The sequence below is a fragment of the Anomaloglossus baeobatrachus genome, chromosome 1, assembly GCF_048569485.1.
Source record: "Anomaloglossus baeobatrachus isolate aAnoBae1 chromosome 1, aAnoBae1.hap1, whole genome shotgun sequence".
Classification (NCBI taxonomy): Eukaryota; Metazoa; Chordata; class Amphibia; order Anura; family Aromobatidae; genus Anomaloglossus; species Anomaloglossus baeobatrachus.
Genome location: NC_134353.1, coordinates 448,879,039 through 448,894,689, shown reverse-complemented (window position 1 = coordinate 448,894,689; position 15,651 = coordinate 448,879,039). Strand labels below are relative to the sequence as shown.

The 15,651-nt window shown below is 46.9% G+C and overlaps 1 protein-coding gene across 1 annotated transcript in view; it reads left to right on the top strand.

Annotated features, from left to right (window-relative positions):
• Positions 1-1,545: 1,545 nt before the first annotated feature.
• The window catches only part of SBNO2 (strawberry notch homolog 2), a 166,324-nt gene continuing 152,218 nt past the window's right edge, over positions 1,546-15,651 (top strand). The window contains exons 1-2 of the mRNA XM_075352925.1: positions 1,546-1,715; positions 10,566-10,654. Coding sequence (XP_075209040.1) covers positions 1,590-1,715; positions 10,566-10,654 — 215 coding nt within the window. The 5' untranslated portion in view covers positions 1,546-1,589. The remainder of the gene's footprint in view (positions 1,716-10,565; positions 10,655-15,651) is intronic.

Sequence of the window (15,651 nt, the reverse complement as noted above, 5' to 3'; positions counted from 1 at the left end):
ACTGTCTTGTCTTATAGTGTCTCATAGCTAATGCATGGCGTCAAACCAGTCTGCCAAAGGGTGTAAGAGAAAATAATTGTAATAATATGCTAAGAGTTCGGTACATTAAGCATGTGCAGACGAGAGCTTGTATAATGGATAGCTGAGTGCTAGTGTGTCTTAAAGTAAGGTTCTTAGTTACTCCAGCCTTGGCCAATCCTAAATAACAGCTGAGTCCCCACTGCCTTTGAAATATAGACACTAGATCAATTAAGTGTGCAGTCTTAATCGCTCATCTGGCATGTTACAATGTTTGCTTATATGCTGTATGGAACCCACTCTTCGTCAAACCCAACAGTGTATTTTCAGTTACGTTTATTTAACCATTTAAAATGAAGGCTGACCATACATAAGATATTAAATCCATGACACCGTTAATAGTAGTCTCAGCAAGTCATCAGCGTGATACATATACACAGTGTGTCCACCCATATCCTATCCACCGCCATTAACTTGAGAACGGCGACAGCTATAGGCATAGAAATGCTGTCTAGGTATAGTAAAGTAGGCGTGTGCTACGCAATGAAACCACCTATAGCGCCACCTGGTGGAAAACAACGGAGTTAGCATTTTTATCTCGAAAACTGAACAAGATAGAGAAAAAAAGTGAATTACAAAGTTGTTGGGCATCATCAATTCAATACGAATCGACCCCTTGGATACAGAATGCTATGATTAGAACATGTAAATCTCACAAGGCTGCGGACGTGAAGCGATACCTCATGGAGACCTTCCTACAAGTCATTGGGTATGGTGGGTGTGTGGAGTGGCCTCCACGCTCACCTGACCTGACCCCATTGGACTTCTTTCTGTCAGGTCACATCAAACAGCAGGTGTATGCGACCCCTCCACCAACATTGCAGGACCTACGCCGACGTATCACAGATGCTTGTGAAAACGTGTCCCCTACCATATTGCACAACGTGCAGCAGCATACAGTATGCTGTCCAGAGTCCAGATGTGCATTGCGGCTGACAGTGGTCACTTTGTGCATCAAAGTTAAATGAGAGCCATATTCCAGCATTCAATGTTTTGGGGAGGGGGGGTAATGGGTTTCATATCATAGCATTTCTGTATGAAAGGTGTCGATTCGTATTGAATTGATGTTGCCCTACAATTTTGTAATTCACTTTTTTTCTCTATCTTTTATATATATACATATATATATATATATATATATATATATACGTTTTCGAGATAAAAATGCTAACTCCGTTGTTTTCCACCAGGTGGCACTATAGGTGGTTTAATTGCGTAGCGCATGGCTACTTTACTATACCTAGACACCACTTCTATTCCTATAGCTGCCGTTCTCAAGTTAATGGCGGTGGGCACACTGTATAAAGAATCAAGTGCCGCTCTATAACAGATGGGAATAATACTGAAGGATGGACAACGTAACTGTAGCATTTAGTGCATCACATATTTTTATACTGTTGTACCTTTTGTCTTATTTGTACACATTAAGTAATCACCTTCTTTCCTTCTATCTTTCTCCAAGGTATTCATTAATACATATTGACTGACGCCATGCTACTTCAAGGATCCTAATGCCCTGCACGGTGTCTGTGATGGACGGGGGGGGGAGATACCCACAACCTGAGTCACAACACGGAGCCAGCGGAATGTGTTCAACGGCTACGATGCAATACCAGCCCACCATGTCTGATGTTGAGGTGAGATTTCCCACTGTTTGTCTCCAGAAAGCATTTACAGGCAAAGTGCTCAGTCATCAGTGCGATGCTCGGACGGTATGATTTCACTGCTCTCTACACAGGTAGCATGCTGTAATCACACCCACTGATCCCTGAGCGACATGCTGCTCAGCAGACCTTGTCAGGAAGCATGGGAAGTGATTACAGGCCTCACTGTATAGAGTGGCGACTATAGAGCAGCAGCTGTAGGGAGAATATAAAGTAACTTTATTCCTGCAGCTAAACATCATTTTAGACTGCTGAATATATTTAAAATGGAATTTACCTGCAGATTAGTATTATATCTGTAGATAGTCTTTTTCTTTTATCCTTATTATTTTTTTTCTATGCCAAGCTCCTTTTTAGGTTTAAATAGAAATTTTCTTAAAGGAGCTGTTCACTACTTACACAACACCTTCTCAGTCACCATAGTTCTCTTATGTAAAGTAATAACCGCTATATTTGCGTTCGGTGTGAGCGCTGTTCCAGCTATGTCTGTGCTTACTCTCCAATGGCTCACATGACTTTCCTTCTCACCTCTTTAGCTGACATTGAAGTGACAAATGAGCACATTATCATGTCTTCCGAGCAACAGCCTTGTCTGAAGGAAGTGAGAGGCAAGTGGCTGCTGGTTGGCTCAGGGCTTGCGTAACAATGTCACGCAAGCCCTGGGAGAGCAGGCACAGACATTGCTGGAATGGCTCCAGAGGCGAATGTAGTTATTTTTCTTCGTCGCTCCATTGGGAGACCCAGACGATTGGGTGTATAGCTACTGCCTCCGGAGGCCACACAAAGCATTACACTAAAAAGTGTAAGGCCCCTCCCCTTCTGGCTATACACCCCCAGTGGGATCACTGGCTCACCAGTTTTCGGCTTTGTGCGAAGGAGGTCAGACATCCACGCATAGCTCCACTGTTTAGTCAGCAGTAGCTGCTGACTATATCGGATGGAAGAAAAGAGGGCCCATATAGGGCCCCCAGCATGCACCCTTCTCACCCCACTGGTGGTTTGTAAGGTTGAGGTACCTATTGCTGGTACGGCGGCTGGAGCCCACATGCTGTTTTCCTTCCCCCATCCCCCTGAGGGGCTCTGAGGAAGTGGGATCTTACCGGGCCCCAAAGCCCTGAGGCCGGGCTCCATCCACAGACCCATTGAACCTGCTGGATGTGGAGCGGGAGTGCCGTTCAGGGACATGGCCCTGCACCATTCAGGTACTCTGTGTCCCCGTACACACAGGCACAGCACACTCCAGACTTGCTGGGTGTGCTAGTGCGCCGGGGACAGTAAAGGGTTACAGTCACTGCAGCCTAGCTGAGTGACTTTATTTATTGGGAACTACCGCGCCGGACGCTCCGGGAGCGGCGGCGCGGCTGGGACTTGTAGTGCGCCGGGGACTTAGCGCCGACCGCGCTTTTACGGCGGCGGCGCTTATAAATCCAGTCCCCGGCTTTTGCGGCCTAGCTCAGCTTCGTTCCCGCCCCCACCCTGTCAATCAGGGTAGGGGAGAGACGCTGTACAATCAGCAGCGCCGAGGGCTGGAGCCTTATTTACATGCTCCAGCCCTCTCACTAGACACTGTGGGACGCCGGTTTCCCGCTCTGACTTGGGGCACGCCCACGGCCCGCCCCTACTCATACGAGCTGGAGAAGGACGCCGGCAGCCATTCCTGCAGCCCGAGCTGAGAGAACGGACTCTGGGCAAACAACAGGACTAGGGCGACCACACACCCGCTTATCGGCGGGCGGTAAGCGGCACCTGGGGTGCTGACACTAAATACCGCAGTTTGTCTATTTGTATTTTAAGTACACTGCATAGGTCGCTATTTTGGGCTATATGCCCTCTTAGATGGCGAGACATCAGCAGCAGGAAAGCATGGGTGCTAAGGCACAGGCTTTCTATGCTGCTTGTATTGCACGTACTGAAGTGTTCATGTGTATTTATGCTTGTATGCTATACACTGCACTGTACGGTCGCTAGTCTTGGCTATATTCGCCATAGAATGGCTAGACTACAGCAGCAGAAAAGCAAGGGTGCTGAGGCACAGGTTTTTTTCTATGCTGCTTGTATTGCAGGTGTTGCAGTGTTCATTTGTACTTATGCCTGTATGCTATACATTGCACTGTATGGTCGCTATTCTGGGCTATATTCCCCTAGATGGCTAGTCTACAGCAGCAGAAAAGCAGGCTTTCTATGCTGCTTGTATTGCATGTGCTGCAGTGTTCATTTGTACTTTATGCTTGTATGATATACATTGCACTGTACGGTCGCCATTCTTGGCTCTATAAGTCGGCAGCAGCATATAAGCAACACAGGCTTTCGATGCTGTTTTTGCTGCATGTGATACTGTTCCACGGCACTGCTCCCCATTGGGTGCAATGCTCCCCTGTAGCACTTGGTCAGCCGGGGTCTCTACTTGACGTGGCCAAAAGAACCACCTCTCAACCCTGTCCAAGGACAGGGACGGAGTTGCAAGGGGATAGAGACTTGCAGTCCGGACAGGCCATGGGCAATCTGGATCATTGCTCCCTGGCCACCCTCACTTGGAATAAAATCGATGCTCCGGGGGGGGTCCCAGGAGGCTCTCTGTATGATGAGGCAGACGTAGCTCATCAGGACTTTGATCCTGACACCGCTCTCACTCCGGATACACCGGATGGTGACGCCATAAGGCATGATCCTATAGCGTCCATCAATGGAATGTTGGATCTTTCTCCCTCAGCTCCCCCAGCGGAGGAGTCAGCTTCACAGCAGGAGAAGTCCCATTTCAGTAGCTCAAACGTATATTGAGTATTGTTCTGGCCACGCTGACTTCAGAGAAGCAGTCCAGGAACACCACGCTTCCCAGATAAGCGTTTTCTCCAAACGTATTACGGATACACGTTATCACTTTCCCCCTGACGTGGTCAGGCGTTGGACCCAGGGTCCAAAGGTGGATTCTCCAATCTCCAGGCTTGCGGCTGGAGCCATAGTTGCAGTGGAGATGGGACTTCACTTACAGATGCCATTGACAGACAGATGGACTCTGGTTGAAATCTGTCTATGAGGCTATCGGCGTGTCGGTTGCTCCGGCATTCACAGCCGTATGGGCACCCTAAGCTTTTCAGCTGTTCTTGCGCAGCTGGTCTTGAGCACAGGTACATCTGTGCCGCAGGGGCGTCCGTAACCTCGCAATGTCTGCATTGCGACTTACCCTATTAATGCTGTCCTGGAAGGACAGTCGAGGTTTCGGTCCTTCCCAGGCTCGGGCAGGTCCCAATTTTCCTCGTCCAAAAGGGCTGAAAAGCCTCAGAGGGGCTCAGCTGCCGGCCGGGCTCAATCACGCCCAAGGAAGGCAGCCGGAGGAACCGCTACCAAGGCGGTCTCCTCATGACTCTCAGCTCTCTCATGTTTCCGCATCCGCGGTTGATGGCAGACTCGCTCGCCTTTGGCGACATTTAGCTGCCACAGGTCACAGACCGGTGGGTGAGGGACAGTGTGCCCACGTGCACAGGACAGAGTTCTGTTCTCGTCCTCCGACTCGATTCTTCAGAACGTCCCCACCTCCCCACCGAGCCGATGCTCTTCTGCAGGCATAAGGAGTGGTTATCCCGGTTCCTCTTCAGGAACAAGACACGGTTTTCCTCCAATCTGGTTGTGGTGCCAAACAAGGATGGCTCTTTCCGTTCCGTTCTGGACCTAAAACTGCTCAGCAAGCACGTGGAGGCCAGGCGGTTCCGGATGATACCCTCCGCTCCGTCATTGCCTCAATGTCTCAAGGAAATTTCCTAGCATCAATAGACATCAAAGATGCTTATCTCCACGTGCCGATTGCTACAGAGCACCAATGTTTTTCTACATTTCGTGATAGGAAACGACCATCTTCAGTTCGTAGCTCTGCCATTCGGGCTGGCGACAGTGGTAGCAGTGGTAGCAGTCTTGCACTCACAGGGACACTCTGTGATCCCTTACTTGGACGATCTACTTGTCAAGGCACCCTCTCAAGAGGCATGCCAACTCAGCCTGAATGTTGCGCTGGAGACTCTCCAGACGTTCGGGTGGATCATCGACTTTTCAAAGTCAAACCTGTCACCGACCCAATCACTAACGTAGCTTGGCATGGAGTTTTCATACCCTGTCAGCGCTAGTGAAGCTTCCGCTGGACAAGCAGCGGTCACTACAGACTGGGGTGCAGACTCTCCGTCTAGGTCAGTCGCACTCCTTAAGACGCCTCATGCACTTCCTCGGGAAGATGGTGGCGGCAATGGAGGCGGTTCCGTTTGCGCAGTTTCATCTGCGTCCTCTTATTGGGACATTCTCCGCCAATGGGACGGGAAGTCAACATCCCTGAACAGGAAAGTATCCTTTTCGGAAGGACTCTCTGCAATGGTGGCTTCTTCCCACCTCATTATCACAGGGAAGATCCTTCCTACCACCGTCTTGGGCGGTAGTCACGACAGACGCGAGTCTGTCAGGGTGGGGAGCAGTTTTTCTCCACCACAGGGCTCAGGGTACGTGGACTCAGCAGGAGTCCACCCTTCAGATCCATGTTCTGGAAATCAGAGCAGTGTATCTTGCCCTACTAGCCTTCCAGCAGTGGCTGGAAGGAAAGCAGATCCGAATTCAGTCGGACAACTCCACAGCGGTGACATACATCAATCACCAAGGAGGGACACGCAGTCGGCAAGCCTTCCAGGAAGTCCGGCGGATTCTGACGTGGGTGGAAGCCACGGCCTCCACCGTATCCGCAGTTCACATCCCCGGCGTAGAAAACTGGGAAGCAGACTTCCTCAGCCGCCAGGGCATGGACGCAGGGGAATGGTCCCTTCACCCGGACGTGTTTCAGGAAATCTGTAGCCGCTGGGGAAGGCCGGACGTCGTCCTAATGGCGTCCAGGCACAACAACAAGGTCCCAACCTTCATAGCACGGTCTCGCGATCACAGAACTCTGGCGGCAGACGCCTTAGTGCAAGATTGGTCGCAGTTCCGGCTCCCTTATGTGTTTCCACCTCTCGCACTCTTGCCCAGAGTGCTACGCAAGATCAGATCCGACTACAGCCGCGTCATACTCGTCGCCCCAGACTGGCCAAGGAGGGCGTGGTATCCGGATCTGTGGCATCTCACGGTCGGCCAACCGTCGGCACTACCAGACCGACCGGACTTACTGTCCCAAGGGCCGTTTTTCCATCGGAATTCTGCGGCCCTGAACCTGACTGTGTGGCCATTGAGTCCTGGATCCTAGGGTCTTCAGGATTATCCCAAGGGGTCGTTGCCACCATGAGACAGGCTAGGAAGCCCACGTCCGCTAAGATCTACCACAGAACGTGGAAGATATTCTTATCCTGGTGCTCTGCTCAGGGAGTGTCTCCCTGGCCTTTGGCATTGCCTACCTTTCTTTCTTTCCTGCAATCTGGGTTAGAAAAAGGTTTGTCGCTCGGCTCCCTTAAAGGGCAAGTCTCGGCGCTATCCGTCTTTTTTCAAAAGCGTCTAGCACGGCTTCCTAAGGTGCGCACGTTCCTGCAGGGGGTTTGTCATATTGTACCCCCGTACAAGCGGCCGTTAGATCCATGGGATCTGAACAGGGTACTAGTTGCCCTCCAGAAGCCGCCCTTCGAGCCTCTGAGGGAGGTTTCACTTTCTAGACTATCACAGAAAGTGGCTTTACTGGTAGCGATCACATCTCTTCGGAGAGTGTCTGAGCTAGCAGCGCTGTCATCCAAGGCTCCTTTCCTGGTCTTCCACCAGGACAAGGTAGTGCTGCGCCCCATTCAGGAGTTTCTCCCGAAGGTGGTATCCTCTTTTCATCTTAATCAGGATATCTCTTTGCCTTCTTTTTGTCCTCATGCAGTTCATCGGTATGAGATGAACTTACATTTGTTAGATCTGGTGAGAGCACTCAGAATCTACATTTCCCGCACGGCGCCCATGCGCCGTTCCGATGCACTCTTTGTCCTTGTCGCTGGTAAGCGCAAAGGGTCGCAGGCTTCCAAAGCCACCCTGGCTCGATGGATCAAAGAACCAATTCTTGAAGCCTACCGTTCTGCTGGGTTTCCGGTTCCATCAGGGCTGAAGGCCCAGTTTACCAGAGCCGTGGGTGCGTCCTGGGCATTACGACACCAGGCTACGGCTCAACAGGTGTGCCAGGCAGCTACCTGGTCGAGTCTGCACACTTTCACCAAACTTTATCAGGTGCATACCTATGCTTCGGCAGACGCCAGCCTAGGTAGAGGAGTCCTGCAGGCGGCGGTTGCCTCCTCGTAGGGGAGAGCTGTTTTGCAGCTCTAACTTGAGGTATTAATTTACCCACCCAGGGACAGCTTTTGGACGTCCCAATCGTCTGGGTCTCCCAATGGAGCGACGAAGAAGGGAATTTTGTTACTTACCGTAAATTCCTTTTCTTCTAGCTCCTATTGGGAGACCCAGCACCCGCCCTGTTGTCCTTCGGGATTTTTGGGTTTTTTCGGGTACACATGTTGTTCATGTTGAACGGTTTTTCAGTTCTCCGATGTTACTCGGAGTGAATTTGTTTAACCAGTTATTGGCTTTCCTCCTTCTTGCTTTTGCACTAAAACTGGTGAGCCAGTGATCCCACTGGGGGTGTATAGCCAGAAGGGGAGGGGCCTTACACTTTTTAGTGTAATGCTTTGTGTGGCCTCCGGAGGCAGTAGCTATACACCCAATCGTCTGGGTCTCCCAATAGGAGCTAGAAGAAAAGGAATTTACGGTAAGTAACAAAATTCCCTTCTTTTGCATGGGGGAACTATGGTGATTGAGAAGCAGAACATTAATTTCCTTTGCAGGTACTGGGTAATTTCTGATCTCTGCTAGTAAATTTGTATAGAATTTAGCATAGCGCCCAGCTTCCTGTTCTCTACTCCTACTGCCTATACAGTTCAAGGGGTTTTCCAGATTTAGGAAAAAACACTTGTAGGCTAAAATAGATGTAACTGAAGACCCCGAACACCTCATTAGGACACTACCTTTGTGCCTTACTGACACCAAAACTGGCGAGGAGCCACTGGCTCTTCTATGGTGGGGAATTTAAAAATTTGGTATGTGCCCATTTGCTTTTGCCCATTAAAATACTGCCTTTAGATTTTTGTTTGAAATCTGTTAATCTGTTTTGTTTTGTCAAAACCCAAATTGGTTATTGGGAATAAAGTGGGCTCTGTCAGACACAAAAACAGACATGTGCAACTCCAATTATACACAAATAGATAGTACATCAAAGTACAATATGTAATGTATACAACTTTTAATACATGTATATACTGGACGATGTGAACAGACCCTTGGCGCAATACACAATACAAAGAAGATGAAAAACAGTGATTGGTCCCCAAAAAAATTCACATTTTATTGTTATCAATCCAAAAAACCCAAAGGGGATGGCATTACAGGTAAGGCAGTGAAGTTTCAACTGGGCCAAAAGGAAGATGGCGTAGATGGCAGTACAATCCGAATATATCCTATTGTGCAGGAGGTATACAGTAGGTTGTAGTAAAGAACACCTTTTATAATCAGGAATATACATTAGAAAAAGGATGTTGGCTAATGTGGCACTTCTTCCCCCTAGGAGCATATCCAAAAATAAGTAATAGTAAGGTGCCTAAATGTAAACTGTAATAAGATACTCAAATGGGGAATACAGTCTTACTGAGCAGATATACCAACAAGAAGCTACAAGGTAACAACTGCAAAAAAGTGATTAGCATTTTGAATGTGACAGCAAGGAATAAAACTAGATAGGCGGAGGAATAAGGTGCTAATGCAGTACAGTTATAGAAAATAAGCGACAATGACAACAAAATGGTAAGGTGCATAGAGATCAACAAAAAGGTATATATTAGCAGATGGGTATACCAGGTGAGTAATCCAACAAACTTTGGTACAATAAAATGTTGTCACTTACATATCATCCTAAAGTTTATAATGACAGATCTACCTAATTAAATGTATATGAATACACCGCATGAGATTCCAATATATATTGTAAAGTGCTGATGCAGTAGGATTACACATCCACCTGAGACGTTGAGTAGCAGGTTTATCTGATATGATGCGCATACAATTCTGACATGATGAATGCCCACCCAGACCCCCCCAAATGCATTCATCTTGTCAGAACCCTTTGTGCATAGTATCAGGTAAACCTGAGCCTCTGTCCCGTGGATGCGTAATCCTACTTCATTAGCTCTCTACCAATATATATTGGCATCTCATGCCAGTATAGGAGTCGTGTTTTTCTTCTTAGTGCCATGCTAATTGTTGGGATGGGATGACCAAAGTGTACTTTTTTCATTATTTTCTTAATTTATAAATGATTGAGTGGTAGAAATTGGTTATTCATCCTTTATTGGTTGCATAGAAACTGAAATGAAGGGGTAAAACAATTAAAGATCCTTTTGACGTGTGATCGTCGACTGGTTATACCAATATGCTCACACAAGGCAGATTTGTTGCAGAATATTCTTGTAATAAAATCCACTTGATACATGTGAATAGGTTTGTTGGATTTTTTTTTTGTTTTTTTTGCAGCATGTGCATGGATTTTTGCAAATGGCAATCAAATGTATGCATCAATAGTGTAAATTTCTGTAACATATCTGCCCCGTGTCACCATTCCCCCAACCTTTATCACATAGAATATCTGATACTGTTTTGCTTGCATGCACTGAGCTTGGAAAGGCAATAGCAGCGGAGGTGTTAATGGTTTTGGACCAGTGCATGCAATGTGACATTCTTTCCTGTTATCAGAAATGCTATTAAATGTGGCACATATTGTCAGCTTGTAGCAAGTGGGGGGCAGTGGGGTAGGGAAGAATGACTTCTGATGCACCTTTGCTATGATTTCAGACCCCGGTGCTGGCTGGTACCCAATGGACACATTTCTCATATTCACCTGCTCATTGCTTGCCCCATGCTCCTATCACCAGCTCAGATCCGTAAGTTCCACCTATCCCTCTTCCTTTTTTTTGCTTTCCAAAATCTGTTGCAGATAATTTGATATTTGATTTGCGCTTTTCTCCTGAAGCAGCCTAAATTTCTTTTTTTTTTTTTGTTTTAATTCTCTGAAAACAAATGTCGCTTTGTGTTCGGACCATTTTACTTCATCCAAATCATGTTAAGTGGCTTTCCTTTGCAGTTTTGTATTATTTCCTGGTCTGTGTGATGTATGTTTTTAGATTTCTCTTTAATTTCCCTGTTACTTTACTTAATTTATTTTAGCTACAGTCTGAACTTGCTATAGATTTCCTTTATAGCATAATGCTCAAAAATGTAGTCTTGAAGGTAGTTAGGCACACAGTTGGGATACTCGCACAATTCCTGGAAACTGGTTGCTACTCTGCAAGATCTTCATACCAGAGTTGCCCTAGATCAGTTTTTGCAGCTACAAGGAAGACTAAACCATACTCCAAGACCGTAATGTAAAGTCCCAGACTAAGCTTTCTAAACTGTGCCTAAAACCTAAAATACGCATAATATGGTGATAGAAAGTTAGTAGAAGAATTCCAGCAGCTAAGGGTATAAAGACACCTACACTTACCGTCTGGACCTGCATTGTTCCTCCTTTCTCAGTACTGTGTCCCCTAGCAGTGTCCTGGCATTAACCCCTTCACCCCCGGCCACTAAAACATCCTAATGACCGGGCCATTTTTTGCAATTCTGACCAGTGTCACTTTGACAGATTATAACTCTGGAACGCTTCAACGGATCCTGGCGTTTCTGAGAGAGTTTTTTCGTGACATATTGTACTTCATGTCAGTGGTAGATTTAAACTGATAATTTTTGCGTTTGTGAAAATTTGGGAAATTTTGCGAAAATTTTGAAAATTTCGCAATTTTCAAACTTTGAAAATTTATGCCCATAAATCTGAGAGATATGTCACACATAATAGTTACTAAATAAACTTTCCCACTTGTCTACTTTACATCAGCGCAATTTTCGAAACAAAATTTTTTTTTTTTCGTTAGAAGGGGTCAAAGGTCATCAGCAATTTCTCATTTTTCCAACAAAATTTAGAAAATAATTTTTTTTAGGTACCACATCACATTTGAAGTGACTTTGAGAGGCTGAGGTGACAGAAAATACTCAAAAGTGACCCCATTCTAAAAACTGCACCCCTCACACTGCTCAAAACCACATCCAAGAAGTTTATTAACCCTTTAGGTGCTTCACAGGAACCAAAGCAATGTGGAAGGAAAAAATGAACATTTTACTTTTTAACACAAAAATGTTACTTTAGCCATAACATTTTCATTTTCACAAGGGAGAAAAGAGAAAGTGCACCATACAATTTATTGTGCATTTTCTCCTGAGTACGCTGATACCTCATATGTGGTGGAAATCAAATGTTTGGACACACTGCAAAGCTCGAAAGGCAAGGAGCGCCATTTGAATTTTTGAGTGCAAAATTAGCTGCACTCATTAGCGGACGCCATGTTGGGTTTGAAGACCCCCTGAGGTGCCTAAACAATGGAGCTCCCCCACAAGTGACCCCATTTTGGAAACTAGAGCCCTCAAATATTTTTTCTAGATGTTTGGTGAGCACTTTGAACACCTGGGGGCTTCACAGAAGTTTATAACGTTGAGCTGTGAAAAGAAAAAAAAATTTTTTTACCACAAAACTGTTGCTTCAACCAGGTAGCTTTTTTTTTCACAAGGGTATCAGCAAAAAATTCACCATAAAATTTATAGTGCATTTTTTCCTGAGTACAACGATACCTCATATGTGGTGGAAAGTAATTGTTTGTTTGGGCGCATGGCGGGGCTCAGAAGAGAAGGAGCGCCATTTGACAGCAAAATTGGTTGGAATCATTAGCGGACGCCATGTTACGTTTGGAGACCCCCTATGGTGCCTAAACAGTGGAGCTCCCCCACAAGTGACCCCATTTTGGAAACTAGACCCCTCAAGGAGTTTATCTAGATGTTTAGCGAGCCCCAAGGGGCTCCACAGAAATTGATAATGTTGAGCCATGAATACAATTTTTTTTTTTTTTTTTTTTTTTTCACCACAAAACTGTCACTTGAACCAGGTAGCTTTTTTTTCCGCAAGGGTATCAGGAAAAAATGCACCATAAAACGTATTGTGCAATTTCTCCTGAGTACGCAGATACCTCATATGTGGTGGAAAGTAATTGTTTGGGCACATGGTGGGGTTCAGAAGAGAAGAAACGCCATTTGATAGCAAAATTGGTTGGAATCATTAGCGGACGCCATGTCACGTTTGGAGACCCCCTATGGTGCCTAAACAGTGGAGCTCCCCCACAAATTACCCCATTTTGGAACTAGACCCCTCAAGGAATTTATCTAGATTTTTGGTGAGCACCTTGTACCCCCAGGGGCTCCACAGAAGTTGATAACGTTGAACCGTGAAAATTATTTTTTTTTTAACCACACAATTTTTGTATCAACCAGGTAGCTTTTTTTTTTTTTTTTTTTTTTTACAACGGTATCAGGAAAAAATGCACCATAAAACGTATTGTGCAATTTTTCCTGAGTGCGTAGATACCTCATATGTGGTGGAAAGTAATTGTTTGGGCACATGGTGGGGTTCAGAAGAGAAGGAACGCCATTTAACTTTTCAAACGCACAGACGTGGTGCACTGATCGGCCGCTGCAGGACGCACGGTCGGATGAGTTACAAAAAGCGTTGGGGATACGGAAAAAAAAAAGGTCACGCCAAAAATTGAGCAGGGATGCCGATCCGTTATGTGCATCCCTGATCAGCGCTCGGCGGGACGCACGGACGGCTGCGATACAAAAAGCGTCGCGAATACGTAAAAAAGTCACGCCAAAAATTGACCACGGATGCAGATACGTTATGTGCATCCCTGATCAGCGCTCGGCGGGACGCATGGACAGATGAGATACAAGAAGCGTCGGGGATATGGGAAAAAAAAGTCCCGCTGAAAACTCACCACGGATGCAGATCCATTATCTGCAACCCTGATCAGCGCTTGGCGGGACGCACGGACGGATGAGGTGTAAAAATAGACAGGATACAAGAAAAAAAAAAAAAAAAAAGTTATACTCACAGTGCCAAGAGGATCACTGACCAAAGGAACTGCAGAGGAACAAGAAGGCAGTGAGATGGACAGCTTTACACGAGCAGCAGGCAGGACGTTGGACAGATCAGCAGAAGGACCCAGCGATGGAGGCAGATGTGATCGGGCCAGTGAAGACCTCGGACGACCCGTGAAGGCAGGTAAGAGGACGGGGGGGGGCAGAGAGGGAGAGCAGAGGGGGCGGAGAAGCAAAGGCAGAAGGAAGGAACTTTGGAAGCAGAATAGAGATGACAGAGGAGGCAGGCAGATCGCGTGGGGAGCAGATCGGGATGCCGGGGGGCAGATCGGGGGGGGGGGGCAGGGGCCTTCACGGGAGCGCGCAGGGTCCATCGCGAGAGCGCGCAGGGAGCGGAATACTTACCATTGGAGCAGGAGCGGTGACATCAGAGGCAGCGGCAGCAGCAGCAGCGGTGGCGTAGTACCAAAAGTACCAGCCAGTGCACGCTGCAGACATGTTGGGGGAGGGCTTGCAGACCAGCACAGGCCTGGGGAGGGCGGCCACCTGCAGATCATACCGCCCCACTGCACACTGATTGGAGCGATTGCGCGTCATAGCACGATCGCTCCAATCAGTGGTGCAGGGGCTGGGGGCGACATGTTTGAGATCCATCTATGATCTGCTGTAGCTGCTACAATAGATCATAGGAGGATCTCACAGTATCGCACTAATTCGGGCATTATTTTTGCCGAAATTAGTGCGAACGATGTGGTTGGCGGTTCAGATTTGAACAGCCAATCACATCGATCGCCTATGGTGGGTGGCGATGCCACCCCCCCTGGGGTCAAGCAAAGGTCCCCTGCTGTAAGAAACAGCAGGGGACATCATTTGAAAGCCGTTGCTATGGCCACGGCAATCAAATGAAGTTTAGGCCGTAAAATTACGTCCCTGGTCGTTAAGTCACGTTAAAATAGTACATAATTTTACTGCCCGCGGTCGTGAAGGGGTTAACATCTAGTGGGAGTGTCACATCACTGCTGCAGTCAATCAACTATAACCTTCACATTTTCATCCCAATTGGAAAGCTATGGGGAAATAATAGAAATTAACAGTTGTTAGTAGTGGAGTTTCCTTGCTCAACGCTTTGTGTGAATTAGGAACTCCTTTCATTGTCCAGGGACTGCTCTCGGACTCTCTATTGACCAGTCACAATGAGGATTTTATAGCAATACATAGAAAAGCTGATGACCAATCCACACACAAGATGTTGTAGATTTCTGAGAGTGGGAGTACGTTTCACGTAGGACAGCAGAATGGATCAACTAGTTCACTAATAACCCAAAAAGCAAGAAATCATCCAGCACTAGAGAAACACAGCTATAGTCATTATCACAGCATCGGTGGAGCCAAGACAAGCTGTGGGGGTGCTCAGCCAAATTAGAAAATTCATCCAGAAGCAAATTTGGCTGTGCAAAACGGCCGTCGTCCACCTGCCACCCCGCATTGTTACCCCTGGATGAAAATGAAATAAAGCAATAGAAACCAAGGAATCTGGGTGAGTGCCAACCTTTTTTTCTTGTGAAGTGAACTAGTTCACTAATAAATCAATCGCTTAACCCCTTTTACGACAGCCTTACGGATTAAAAAGTGGCAGAAAAGGGTAAGACGGCGGCAAGAAAAAATCTGTTGTGTCCTCCAGCATCGGAAAATCTCTGGGGTTTCAGCTACCAGGGTAGCTGAGACCCTGGAGATCATGATTCGAGCCATTTTTTTTCTGGTCCTTGGTGACGTGATCATCGGTATGCACCGTATAACCGTGATGACGCTACAGTAAATGACAGCATCGGTAAAAAATGGTTTATCTCCCACCTGGCATGATGAAACAAGTCAGATGGGAGATAAATCTCCTTCCTGGTCCCCCGTTGTCGCCAAAGTC